Source organism: Lissotriton helveticus, chromosome 10, assembly GCF_964261635.1.
Source record: "Lissotriton helveticus chromosome 10, aLisHel1.1, whole genome shotgun sequence".
NCBI lineage: Eukaryota > Metazoa > Chordata > Amphibia > Caudata > Salamandridae > Lissotriton > Lissotriton helveticus.
The window spans coordinates 20468605-20482558 of record NC_136071.1 but is presented as its reverse complement, the minus strand read 5'-3'; the positions used below and the strand labels follow the sequence as shown (position 1 = coordinate 20482558).

General features: G+C 50.9%; 1 protein-coding gene across 2 annotated transcripts in view; it reads left to right on the top strand.

The window, feature by feature from the left end:
- L1CAM (L1 cell adhesion molecule) overlaps positions 1-13954 on the top strand; it is a 699580-nt gene that overhangs the window by 634012 nt on the left and 51614 nt on the right. For both annotated transcript variants that reach the window (XM_078664585.1, XM_078664586.1), the window contains 2 exons: positions 10265-10424; positions 11798-11922. In XM_078664585.1, coding sequence (XP_078520711.1) covers positions 10265-10424; positions 11798-11922 — 285 coding nt within the window. The remainder of the gene's footprint in view (positions 1-10264; positions 10425-11797; positions 11923-13954) is intronic.

Sequence of the window (13954 nt, the reverse complement as noted above, 5' to 3'; positions counted from 1 at the left end):
TCTGGAGTGAGGACCATCAGGGTCTGGAGTGAGGACCATCAGGGTCTGGAGTGAGGACCACCAGGGTCTGGGGGGAGGACCACCAGGGGTCAGGAATGAGGACCACCAGGGGTCTGGAGTGAAGACCACCAGGGGTCTGGAGTGAAGACCACCAGGGGTCAGGAGTGAAGACCACCAGGGGTCAGGAGTGAAGACCACCAGGGGTCAGGAGTGAAGACCACCAGGGGTCAGGAGTGAAGACCACCAGGGGTCTGGAGTGAAGACCACCAGGGGTCTGGAGTGAAGACCACCAGGGGTTAGGAGTGAAGACCACCAGGGTCTGGAGTGAAGACCACCAGGGGTCAGGAGTGAAGACCACCAGGGGTCTGGAGTGAAGACCACCAGGGTCTGGAGTGAAGACCACCAGGGGTCAGGAGTGAAGACCACCAGGGGTCTGGAGTGAAGACCACCAGGGTCTGGAGTGAGGACCACCAGGGGTCTGGGGTGAAGACCACCAGAGGTTGGGAGTGAAGACCACCAGCGTCTGGAGTGAAGACCACCAGGGGTTGGGAGTGACGACCACCAGGGGTTAGGAGTGAAGACCACCAGGGGTTGGGAGTGAAGACCACCAGGGGTTGGGCGTGAAGACCACCTGGAGTCTGGAGTGAAGACCACCAGAGGTCTGGAGTGAAGGCCACCAGGGGTCTGGTGTGAGGACCACCAGGAGTTAGGAGTGAAGACCACCAGGGGTTGGGAGTGAAGACCACCAGGGTTAGGAGTGAAGACCACCAGGGGTTGGGAGTGAAGACCACCAGGGTTTGGGAGTGAAGACCACCAGGGGTTGGGCGTGAAGACCACCAGGAGTCTGGAGTGAAGACCACCAGGGGTTGGGAGTGAAGACCACCAGGGGTTGGGCGTGAAGACTAAGCATGAGCGCAAAATCCGCTCCGATCGCGGATTTTGCGGATTTTCGGTAAATCCGCGATCCGCGAACTCTCGCGAATTTACCGAGAATCCGCAATCCGCGATCGGAGCGGATTTTGCGGTCAAAAGTTCAAGCCTAACATAATTTACGATGGCGCCGGCAAGCTGCCAGCGCCATCCTCAAATGGTTACTTAATAGCTTCGACAGGAAGCTCTAACAGATAAGATAAAGCAGGGGCTCGAGCGCCTGCTTTATTTTATCAGTTGGAGCTTCCTGTTGAAGCTAATTAAGTAACTTTTGCAGGATGGCGCTGGCAGCTTGCCGGCGCCATCGTAAATTATTTACATGGTGTGTCTTCTTGAATAAATATGTGCCCTAGTTGAAGCTTAAATTCAGTGACTCATTCATTAGCCCAAAAAAATTCGTGAGCGTTGGGAGGCTGGGCAGATGTGCCTTCTTCCCAAATATTAATCAAGATGAATGGAGCGTCATGGCGCCCCAAATCCAGACGCACTGCTGTAATCATTAATTTTGCGCTTATTGATGTAAGTTCCATTATTTACTCCAAAGAATCCAAAAATACTCCATAGATTCGAATGATGTTATTTCCTTTATTTCCAATGTACTATCAACACATGATTAGCCAATGTTTATCGATGATACTTCTCCTACCACGGATATGCCACAACAGGCCTTTTTCCGGGCACGTATCTCAAACATTATACATCCTTAATATTCAATGCTGATGTAACCCAATGCATTTCAAACTTTTATAAGTTCTTCCTCAGGGGTCCACTGAAAATTAAACAAAAACATTGCTGTAAACATATTGCTTAGATTACTACAATTAAATACAATTTGCACCAAAATAACATGGTTCTGCTGTTCGTTTAGATCACCCCATGGTTATACATGTTTTACGCGCTGCCCTCAGAACTCGGAGCTAAAATGCTGCCGTAATTGCATTAAAGCGAATCACCTTATATGACTTAGCTATCCCAATATTAAACCCTTCTTGATCCAACACTCGGTCTCCCGTATGCCGCCCCCGTTGATAACCTCCAACTCTCAATCCTGGTTAACCTTGCCACAATTTCATACCTGTAATATTAAGTTCTTCAAACACGCACGGTGGCGTTGTCAAACTGCACGCCATCTTCTCCCGTGAAATAAACTGTTCGCATGGAAACCCGCCCTTTTTAACCTAGCCTATCCCAGCCTGTCATTACCTTCAACTCTGCAAGATACTACCTCTCCCATAATACATTTCTGCCCACAACCGGGTCTCTCTACACCCACGTGATTCACCTGCTATTTTCTCGCTGTTCCCCGCCCACCCTGTTGATCATATCTAATGCGCATAAAAACGATCTTTCTGACCATGTAATGTTTATACATGAGATTTTTTTACATAACACATTCCAACGACGTAAAAAACAGTGATAAACCGCATTGTAAATAATAATTCATAAAGCTCATGTCCTTGCTCAATGAAAGCAAAATGCGTCCAAGCCAGTTTCATTCACTTTTTAAAGATGTGCTTTTCATGTGAGTTTTTAGTCCATCAGACGTGTGTTGATTTGGCTTATTTATTTCTTTCTGTGGGTGCTACTTGCAGGTCGGGCAGAGGAAAATATTCACAAATCTAGTCAAAGTTGCCGTGCACATGTTTACAGCAATGTTTTTGTTTAATTTTCAGTGGACCCCTGAGGAAGAACTTATAAAAGTTTGAAATGCATTGGGTTACATCAGCATTGAATATTAAGGATGTATAATGTTTGAGATACGTGCCCGGAAAAAGGCCTGTTGTGGCATATCCGTGGTAGGAGAAGTATCATCGATAAACATTGGCTAATCATGTGTTGATAGTACATTGGAAATAAAGGAAATAACATCATTCGAATCTATGGAGTATTTTTGGATTCTTTGGAGTAAATAATGGAACTTACATCAATAAGCGCAAAATTAATGATTACAGCAGTGCGTCTGGATTTGGGGCGCCATGACGCTCCATTCATCTTGATTAATGTTAAACTTCTACGTGGCAAACGGGTGGACCACGTACACCCAGGGTGCACGCAAAAACGTTTAAAATGGAGAAAATGGAGTACAACGGTTTAAATAGTGGAAATTAGGTGTGCACGGCAACTTTGACTAGATTTGTGAATATTCTTCCCAAATATACCATCGGAAATCCGCTGTGATGCTGGCCAGAGGCATTTGCATCTTTGGCTTTCACGTGCGCAATCCCCGTGCTGTTCCTGTGACCAGGGGCTTCTGTCTCTTAATCTGCTGCTCTGATCGGTCTCTGACCTTTTGTATACACACAAGGGGCATGTGCGCTCGCATGGAAGCCCCGTCCGTTTGGCCCCGCCCACACACTCGAGGAAGCCCCGCCCCCAAATCCGCCGATCCGCAAAATCCGCGGATTTTGCGGATCCACGATCCGTGAATCCGCAAATTCGTGAATCGTGGATCCGCAAAATCCGCCCATGCTTAGTGAAGACCACCAGGAGTCTGGAGTGAAGACCACCAGGGGTTGGGAGTGAAGACCACCAGGGGTCTGTAGTGGGGACCACCAGGGGTTAGGAGTGAAGACCACCAGGAGTCTGGAGTGAAGAACACCAGGGGTTAGGAGTGAGGACCACCAGGGGTCTGGAGTGAAGACCACCAGGGTCTGGAGTGAGGACCACCAGGGGTCTGGAGTGAAGACCACCAGGGGGTGGGAGTGAAGACCACCAGGAGTCTGGAGTGAAGACCACCAGGGGTTGGGCGTGAAGACCACCAGGGGTTGGGAGTGAAGACCACCAGGGGTTGGGCGTGAAGACCACCAGGAGTCTGGAGTGAAGACCACCAGGTGTTAGGAGTGAAGACCACCAGGCGTTGGGAGTGAAGACCACCAGGGGTTGGGAGTGAAGACCACCAGGGTTTGGGAGTGAAGACCACCAGGGGTTGGGCGTGAAGACCACCAGGAGTCTGGAGTGAAGACCACCAGGGGTCTGGAGTGAAGACCACCAGGGTCTGGAGTGAAGACCACCAGGGGTCAGGAGTGAAGACCACCAGGGGTCTGGAGTGAAGACCACCAGGGTCTGGAGTGAGGACCACCAGGGGTCTGGGGTGAAGACCACCAGAGGTTGGGAGTGAAGACCACCAGCGTCTGGAGTGAAGACCACCAGGGGTTGGGAGTGACGACCACCAGGGGTTAGGAGTGAAGACCACCAGGGGTTGGGAGTGAAGACCACCAGGGGTTGGGCGTGAAGACCACCTGGAGTCTGGAGTGAAGACCACCAGGGGTCTGGAGTGAAGGCCACCAGGGGTCTGGTGTGAGGACCACCAGGAGTTAGGAGTGAAGACCACCAGGGGTTGGGAGTGAAGACCACCAGGGTTAGGAGTGAAGACCACCAGGGGTTGGGAGTGAAGACCACCAGGGTTTGGGAGTGAAGACCACCAGGGGTTGGGCGTGAAGACCACCAGGAGTCTGGAGTGAAGACCACCAGGGGTTGGGAGTGAAGACCACCAGGGGTTGGGAGTGAAGACCACCAGGGGTTGGGCGTGAAGACCACCAGGAGTCTGGAGTGAAGACCACCAGGGGTTGGGAGTGAAGACCACCAGGGGTCTGTAGTGGGGACCACCAGGGGTTAGGAGTGAAGACCACCAGGAGTCTGGAGTGAAGAACACCAGGGGTTAGGAGTGAGGACCACCAGGGGTCTGGAGTGAAGACCACCAGGGTCTGGAGTGAGGACCACCAGGGGTCTGGAGTGAAGACCACCAGGGGGTGGGAGTGAAGACCACCAGGAGTCTGGAGTGAAGACCACCAGGGGTTGGGCGTGAAGACCACCAGGGGTTGGGAGTGAAGACCACCAGGGGTTGGGCGTGAAGACCACCAGGAGTCTGGAGTGAAGACCACCAGGTGTTAGGAGTGAAGACCACCAGGCGTTGGGAGTGAAGACCACCAGGGGTTGGGAGTGAAGACCACCAGGAGTTAGGAGTGAAGACCACCAGGGGTTGGGAGTGAAGACCACCAGGGTTAGGAGTGAAGACCACCAGGGGTTGGGAGTGAAGACCACCAGGGTTTGGGAGTGAAGACCACCAGGGGTTGGGCGTGAAGACCACCAGGAGTCTGGAGTGAAGACCACCAGGGGTTGGGAGTGAAGACCACCAGGGGTTGGGAGTGAAGACCACCAGGGGTTGGGCGTGAAGACCACCAGGAGTCTGGAGTGAAGACCACCAGGGGTTGGGAGTGAAGACCACCAGGGGTCTGTAGTGGGGACCACCAGGGGTTAGGAGTGAAGACCACCAGGAGTCTGGAGTGAAGACCACCAGGGGTTAGGAGTGAGGACCACCAGGGGTCTGGAGTGAAGACCACCAGGGTCTGGAGTGAGGACCACCAGGGGTCTGGAGAGAAGACCACCAGGGGGTGGGAGTGAAGACCACCAGGAGTCTGGAGTGAAGACCACCAGGGGTTGGGCGTGAAGACCACCAGGGGTTGGGAGTGAATACCACCAGGGGTTGGGCGTGAAGACCACCAGGAGTCTGGAGTGAAGACCACCAGGTGTTAGGATTGAAGACCACCAGGCGTTGGGAGTGAAGACCACCAGGGGTTAGGAGTGAAGACCACCAGGGGTTGGGAGTGAAGACCACCAGGGGTTAGGAGTGAAGACCACCAGGCGTTGGTAGTGAAGACCACCAGGGGTTGGGAGTGAAGACCACCAGGAGTCTGGAGTGAAGACCACCAGGCGTTGGGAGTGAAGACCACCAGGGGTTGGGAGTGAAGACCGCCAGGGGTTGGGAGTGAAGACCACCAGGGGTTGGGAGTGAGGACCACCAGGGTCTGGAGTGAAGACCACCAGGGGTTGGGCGTGAAGACCACCAGGAGTCTGGAGTGAGGACCACCAGGGTCTGGAGTGAGGACCACCAGGGGTCTGGAATGAAGACCACCAGGGGGTGGGAGTGAAGACCACCAGGGGTTGGGAGTGAGGACCACCAGGGGTTGGGAGTGAAGACCACCAGGGGTTGGGAGTGAAGTCCACCAGGGTATGGAGTGAGGACCACCAGGGTCTGGAGTGAAGACCACCAGGGGTTGGGCGTGAAGACCACCAGGAGTCTGGAGTGAGGACCACCAGGGTCTGGAGTAGGACCACCAGGGGTCTGGAATGAAGACCACCAGGGGGTGGGAGTGAAGACCACCAGGGGTTGGGAGTGAGGACCACCAGGGCCTAGAGTGAGGACCACCAGGGGTCTGGAGTGAAGACCACAAGGGGGTGGGAGTGAAGACCACCAGGGTCTGGAGTGAGGACCACCAGGGGTCTGGAGTGAAGACCACCAGGGGGTGGGAGTGAAGACCATCAAGGGTTGGGAGTGAGGACCACCAGGGCTTAGAGTGAGGACCACCAGGGGTCTGGAGTGAAGACCACAAGGGGGTGGGAGTGAAGACCACCAGGGGTCTGGAGTGAAGACCACAAGGGGGTGGGAGTGAAGACCACCAGGGGTCTTGAGGGAGGACCACCAGGGTCTGGAGTGAGGACCACCAGGGGTGTGGAGGGGGACCACCAGGGGTCTGGAGTGAGGACCACCAGGGGTTAGGAGTGAGGACCTGAGCTCTGACTAAACAGAGGGATGTATGACATCACAACGCATACTTTCACAACGCATGCCATTACGACGCAACTTTTACAACGCATACCATTACAACGCATAGTGCTTTGGGGCGCTGGATAGTGAATAGTTTAATTTACTATTTCAACTCCAGTCCCCGTGGACACTAGGGAAGGCTATTGGATAGTAAATTAACCTATTCCCTATCCTAGAGCGCCCCCCAGCGCAATGCGTTGTAATGGTGTGCGTTGTAAAAGTTGCGTCGTAATGGCACTGCGTACTAAAAGTTGCGTTGTAAAGGTTGTCTCCCAAACAGAGATAAGCTGTTGACTGACCACAGCATGGTGTATCAGTCTTCACAGAGATGACCACTCGTTCCACTCATTTATTTGTGCCCCGCAAACTAACTGGCATCTTTAGAGTCCCATCTGCCCTGTCCCATCCACCCTGTCCCAGCCACCCTGTCCCATCCACTCTGTCCCATCCACCCTGTACCATCCACCCTCTCCCATCTACTCTGTCTTAGCCACCCGTTCCCAGCCACCCAATCCCATCCACCCTGTCCCAGCCACCCTGTCCCAGCCACCCTGCCCCAGCCACCTTGCCCCAGCCACCCTGTCCCATCCACCCTGCCCCATCCACCATGTTCCATCCACCCTCTCCCATCTACTCTGTCTTAGCCACCCGTTCCCATCCACCCAATCCCATCCACCCCGTCCCAGCCACCCTGTCCCAGCCACCCTGTCCCAGCCACCCTGTCCCAGCCACCCTGTCCCAGCCACCCTGTCCCAGCCACCCTGTCCCAGCCACCATGTCCCAGCCACCCTGTCCCATCCACCCTGCCCCAGCCACCCTGCCCCAGCCACCCTGTCCCAGCCACCCTGCCCCAGCCACCCTGCCCCAGCCTCCCTGTCCCATCCACCCTGCCCCATCCACCATGTTCCATCCACCCTAAGTGCTTGTATCCCAGGGTCCCAGCATTACACAGTCAATTAACAACTCACACAGTGACTCCTTTGCTCTACGTCTTACACAGTGAATTAGAAACACACACAGAAATTCTCAGGGTCCCAGCATTGCACCATGACATATCAACACACACGGGGATCTCAGTATTACACCTGGCATAAATGCAAACGTAGAGGTCGGGGCATATTTACAACAGAATGGAGAAGTGAAGCATTAAGCAAACATTGCTAACGCCACTCTTCTCCATTCTGAAAAGTCAAGGATGTGTCATATTCACAAGAATGCGTCGCACCCCTGCATTTCCCCTAGCACTGGTTCTGAGTTCAGCTGCCTAGCGCCAACGCAGGCACCCTGGCACCATAGTACAGAGGTGTCTGCCTGCAGGGGAAATGATTGTTTATGTGCAGGAAGGCCTCCCTTCCTGCACATAAACGAGAATTCATGGCCTTTATAGGCAATTTGCTGGTTCGATATTTGCTGCACATGCAGCACACATGGAAACAGCAAAGACGAGGAGAAATAAAGCATTTCTCCTCATTTCGCTTGTTTAAGACCAGGTTTCCTCTAGTCTTAATTTTGGCGCTGCCTTTTATTTACAAAACCCTTGTAAATAAGGGGCAGTGTCAAAATCAATGGGTGTTGCGGGAGAACACCCACTGCAACACCCATTGCCCTCCCCTTTCACGCTAAGTACAGCGTCAAAGGGTGCTTTATTTATTTAAGTGGCTTAACGCTGCCTTGTAAATAAGACGAGGTCCCTATCACCAGCACAACGTCACTTATAGTGATGTTGTGCTGGCGATAGGTGCTGGTAAATAGGCCCCCAAGAATCCCAATGTCTCAGTGTTATACAGACAACATGTTTTGCTACATTCTGGAGGCGCTATGCCCTTCTCCATATTTACAAAGCGGCGCTAAGCCACTGTGAGGCATATTTACAAGCCCCTATCGCCATGACAACCTCACTTTTCACCACGTTGTGGTGGCGATAGGGGCTTTGCCTTATTTAGAAGGCAGCGTTTCGCCACATAACGCGTCTTAACTCTGCCTTGTAAATAAGGGCTCCTTTCATGCGATACTTAGCATGAAACGGAAGGCAATGGGTGTTGCCGTGTTCCACCGCAACTCCAATTGATTTTGACGCTGCCCCCTATGTACAAGGGTGGTGTAAATATGGAATAGCGTGAAAATTAAGACAAGGGAAAACCTGGTTTTACCCTGGCACAACGAGGAGAAATGTTTAATTTCTCTTCGTTTTCGTTGTTTCCATGTGTACTGCGTTGTGCAGCGCACATAGAAACAACAAAACGCCATTGATTGTTTATATGCAGAAACGTGCTCATTCCTCCACATAAACAATCTTTAAAAAAAAAAAGATGTTTTGCAACTTGAATATGTGCTGCATTAAGCTACAAAACGCCATTCATGAATGTTTGTGTGCAGGAAGGGACACCTTCCTGCCCATAAAGAATCACTCCCCGCAATGCAGGCACCCCTTGCACAATGCTGCAAGCATGCCTGCGTCGGCGCTGGGCAGCTGAAATTAGCGCCAGCGCAGGGGGAAACACAGGGCTGCGCTGTATTGTTGTAAATATGGTGCAGGCCTGCGTTTCTAAAGTGATGAAGCGTGGTGTTAGCCTTCTTGGCTTAACGCCACGCTTCACCACTTTAGTAGTAAATATGTCCCTTTGAGTGGCTTACTGCCACCTTGTGAATACGACCCATTTCCACGCATCACTTGCCGTCAAAGAGGCGTGCATTTCCACGCTGCCCCGCCATGAAAAAGGAGGCGTTAAAATGGCGCAACGAGGGGAAATATTATTATTTCTTCTTGTTTTTTCTGTTTCTATGTGTGCTGCAGAATTACAGTAAAATGCCTTAATAGAGTGTTTATGAGCAGGAAGGTGCCCTTTCCTGCACATGAATAATTATTAAATAATGGGGATTTGCTACTTCTAGGTGTGCTACAGAATTAATATAAAAGTAACAAAGGGCCAATAATGATCCAACCGTTTGGAATGCCCTCCCCAAAGACCTTTGATGCAACCCCTCCTATTCCAGCTTCAAAAGAGACCGTAAAATTCATTTTCTCACTAAATTTTGGGGAAATTAAATCCCTGATCTCCTCTGCGACTACTTTCCCTCCTCCCTCCTTAGGCAACTCCGCCTACCCCCCACACTCACCCACCCCCCTCTTGACACCCTCCTCACCACCCTCTCGCTCACTATTCCCCCCCCTGCCTACAATGTCCACTGAGTCCACCGTGGCATACTGTAAAATGACTATTTATAATAACATTCTGGTTCTTGCAATTTGTTTTCTGTTTATCCTGTATGCACTTCTGCTCACTATGCATCCTAAATTGTTCCCTTTATTTTGTCTGACCGCCTGTATAGCTTGTTTCGTTCGACTGCTATGATTGTTTTCATTGTGTATTTCCATTGCTGATGTAAAGCGCTCTGATACCCTCAGGTGGAGCTACCGCTGTATAACATTTTCAAAATAAATAAAGCTAAAATAAATGAATAAACAATCATTCCCTGCAACGCAGGCACCCTTGCACTATGGTGGTTGGATGCCTGCATTGGCTCTAGGCAGCTTATTTTAGTGCCGGCGCTAGGAAAAACACAGGGATGCACTGTATTCTTGTGAATAAAGCGAATCCCTGCGTTTTGAAATTGTCAAAGCGCTGCATTGCCAAATTAGCTGCAGCTCCGACATTTCCTGGTAAATATGCCCCAAAGTGAGTTGCCAGTACATGGATAAACACAGTCACTGCTTTCTCTGTCTTCTAGATGCCACCCGGATCATCCAGCTGCCCGAGGACTTGAGGGTGAAGAAGGGCGAAGAAGCCAACTTTGAGTGTCTAGCGCTCTTCGACCCCTCCTTCGTGAAGAAGAGCGTCACCTGGAGGATGAACAACAGGGAGATTAAAGAATCCCCAGAAAGTGACAAGTACGAGGGAGTGTTGAGTGACAGATGCCACGTGTGTGCTGGGATGGAGAGGTGATAGGAAGGGGGTGCTGGGACATGGAGATCACCACTGATGGAGAGCAGTGGCGGCGAAAGAAAGCCTTTCATGCCTCTACGAGAGACATACGTAGCACGCATAACACTGACAGGGCACTACTGAGGAATAGGTTATGTTGTAGGAGGAGGTCTGTACCTTTTTATTAGATGTCGTAAAGGGAATGGTTTCCAAGACTCAAATTCATTTGTGTTGACAGATTGTTGCATTTTTCATCACTTATTCAGGATATGATAATCACACAAGAAAACAGCCGACACGTGTTTCGCCCGATGGCCAATCGGCCGAGGGCTTTCTCAAGGCAGAATGTCCGATAGGTAACCCTAATTCCATATTAGTTGGCGTGGTGTGGTCGCACGTCACGCCAACTAATACAGAATTAGGGTTACCTATTGGACATTCTGCCTTGAGAAAGCCCTCGGCCGATTGGCCATTGGGCGAAACACGTGTTGGCTGTTTTCTTGTGTGATTATCATATCCTGAATAAGTGATGAAAAACGCAACAATCTGTCAACACAAATAATTTGAGTCTTGGAAATCATTCCCTTTACGACAGCTAATAAAAAGGCACAGACCTCCTCCTACAACATAAACTATTGCATGCCCTAATGGCTTTTGTGTGTAGCCATTTGTGAGGCCCGACCACCACCCAACATTAAGCCATGACCACTGTAGCATAAAGCCCAGACTCATCCACCCATTCCAGCAACACTACGAACGCTTGCACCACTGAAGACCTATAGCAGAGAGAGGACATTACTGGAGCATGCTTGCACCACTGGAAAGTCTTACTGGGCAAAGCTTGCACTGCTGAAGACATTAGCAATGCTAGCGTGTTACTGGGGGACGCTTGCACCCCCTTAGACATTTGCAACAACAGAATGTTACTGAGGGAAGCTTGCACCCCTGTAGACATTAGCAATGACTGATTGTTACTGTGGGAAGCTAGCACCGCTTTAGTAATTAGCAATGACAGAGTGTTCCTGGGGGAAGCTTGCACCGCCGTAGAAATTAGCAATGGCTCAGTGTTTCTGGGGCAATCTCTCATCTCTGGAGACATTCTGCACTGGCAGGGCATTTTTGAGGGGAAGCTTGCATCACTAGAGTTGTACAGCACTGACAGGGCATTACTAGGGGGGGTCGGCCAGGTCACAAGGGTGAAGTATCATTGTCCTTGCATGGAACAGCTGAGCCTTTGAGTGCACCCTGAGTGATGCTGGAGGCGTGGGCCAACATGGACCCTCTTGGTCATTCTCCGCAGCCCTTTCACTCAGTGACCAACCCCTTCCTCTACCTACAGGTACTTCATTCAAGATGGCACCTTGACGGTCTACAACGTGGACTACGAAGACGAAGGCATCTACACCTGCGCTGCCCAAAGCCCGCTGGACCTGGTGGAGGAGAGCGCCGAGCTGGTGGTCGTCGGTGAGTCCTGTGATCGGAAGATGCTTGGAACCGCCTTGAGGTGTAGCTTTGAAGCACTGCACATCGGTTTCTAGGCTTGGATTTCAAGCTATTTGTCGATCATCATGTCCCCTTCTGGTGTGTTTGCCGCCTGCTTATCACACACCTGCGCACACGTCTGCCTCCTCTCTGCCACATGCGGTTAATGCCACAGAATCATGTACAACAATAGCGCCTGATGGAAATATTCAGGCACATGCATCAACTTTTTTTGCGAGCACAAACGGTGCGATTTTCAAAATCATCCATTTGCGCTCGCAAAAAGGGCTACTGCGATGCATCAAACTGTAAGGCTTTCACAATTTAACACAATTTATTGCATTTTCTTAAATTGCGATTGCATTTAAGGAATCGCAAAAGCCTACATTGATGCATGTGTCCCATAGTGTCCTAAATATAGTTTAGAAAAGTGTTATCACATTGGGTGAAGAGTAACCGTGGGCGAAGTATTACGATACGCTCGCATAGTTTGCGGAGTTTGCGCTACTTCGCACTACAAGAATTGCACGTAGCTCAGTGCAAACATGCGTAGCTTATCGGTCATTTTTTGCTTGCTCGCGGTCCTCAATGTCAAGTTGGCGACCGCGAGCAAGCAAAATGACATCCCGGCGAGACTTCTTCCTCGTTCGCGATCAGCAACATCAAGTTGCCAATCACGAGCGTGGAAAATAAACCTCCTGGTGAGATTCTCAACGCTGGGAGGTCAGGTTTCTCATTGCAAGTGGTCGCGTTGCGAACGCTCACGATGAGAAACTACCAATCCACATTGAGAAAGCTGCTGCTCGAGTAGAAATCTACTAGAGCGGCAGAAAACAACTGCTTGCAGTGTGCAAGATGCGGTATGCACTGATTGCACAGTGCGGACAAGCATCCGACACTGTGCAATCAGTGCAAACAGCATTTTGCACAGTGCACTACGCAGTTCGCATAGCTCGCGTAGTGCAAAGTGCACTTCATGTAGCTACACGTAGCGCTACTATGCAAACTAAACCCAGGGTTAGTGAAAAGTTTCTATTATTAGCTCCCAGTGGGAGACATTGTTGTAAACAACATCTAGTAATAATTGTTACTCAGGCATTATTCTGAGTAGAGTGTTTTGATACCACACTTTTTTAGTAGGACTCTCTCCCCTTTCGCGAGTGGAGGCATCTGGCATCTCAGCTGTTTCCTTCAAATACCTCCTCTACTCCGGCATCTTTGGTGCGCCTGCGCAGCTGGAGTCAGTCATTTATCTCAGTTAATATATACCAACCACAAGCAGCCCCCTGTGGGTGATGATCACGCAATCCATGTGCCTAAATCCATCAATGCTGTTACTGGAGTGAGGGCTTTGCGTCCTTTACTAATTAGTAACCGCAGTAGGTTTCTGCGTCCCACAAATCCAAACATCCCCCTACATGGGGGGTGTAAGATCCGACGGATGCCACGTCAGAGCTGCTGGGGCTGGACTGACTCCAGGAGCCCTCAGTCCTTCAAGGCAAGGGGACATCAGGATTCTCCATTGTGAAGCTCAGATCCCATGATCTCTGCTGGCCTAATCCAGCTAAGAGAAGGTTCTCTTAGAAGCTGTAAAGAAGGGGAGCTCTAAACTCATGATCTGCTTTCTTTTCTCTGTGGCTTTGTTCATGTGACAAAAAAGGGGGGGTGATGGACGGAGCATCGGAATCAATCAAACACTCACCCCCAGTCAACAGATCTGGGTTTAATCCATCACCATTCTTTAGCCCACTCTGCCACCCCAGTTCAGACATGGCTATATGCAAATCAGTCTGACCCTGTGCCTCATGGGAACAGTCCAGCCCGAACTGCCAAGCCATGTCTTCCCTGGACCGGTTTCTGGCATTTCAGCCGTCTTCAGCCGGGCTTGCTTGAATCCAGTGGCCAAGTGAGCAAGTTCATGTGACGCCAGTCGTCTCTGAGAGGACAATGTCCTTCTCTGCTTTATCAACTCAGGTCTGTTGGGTTCGTATTCACTTTAATCCTAAGCTTACCT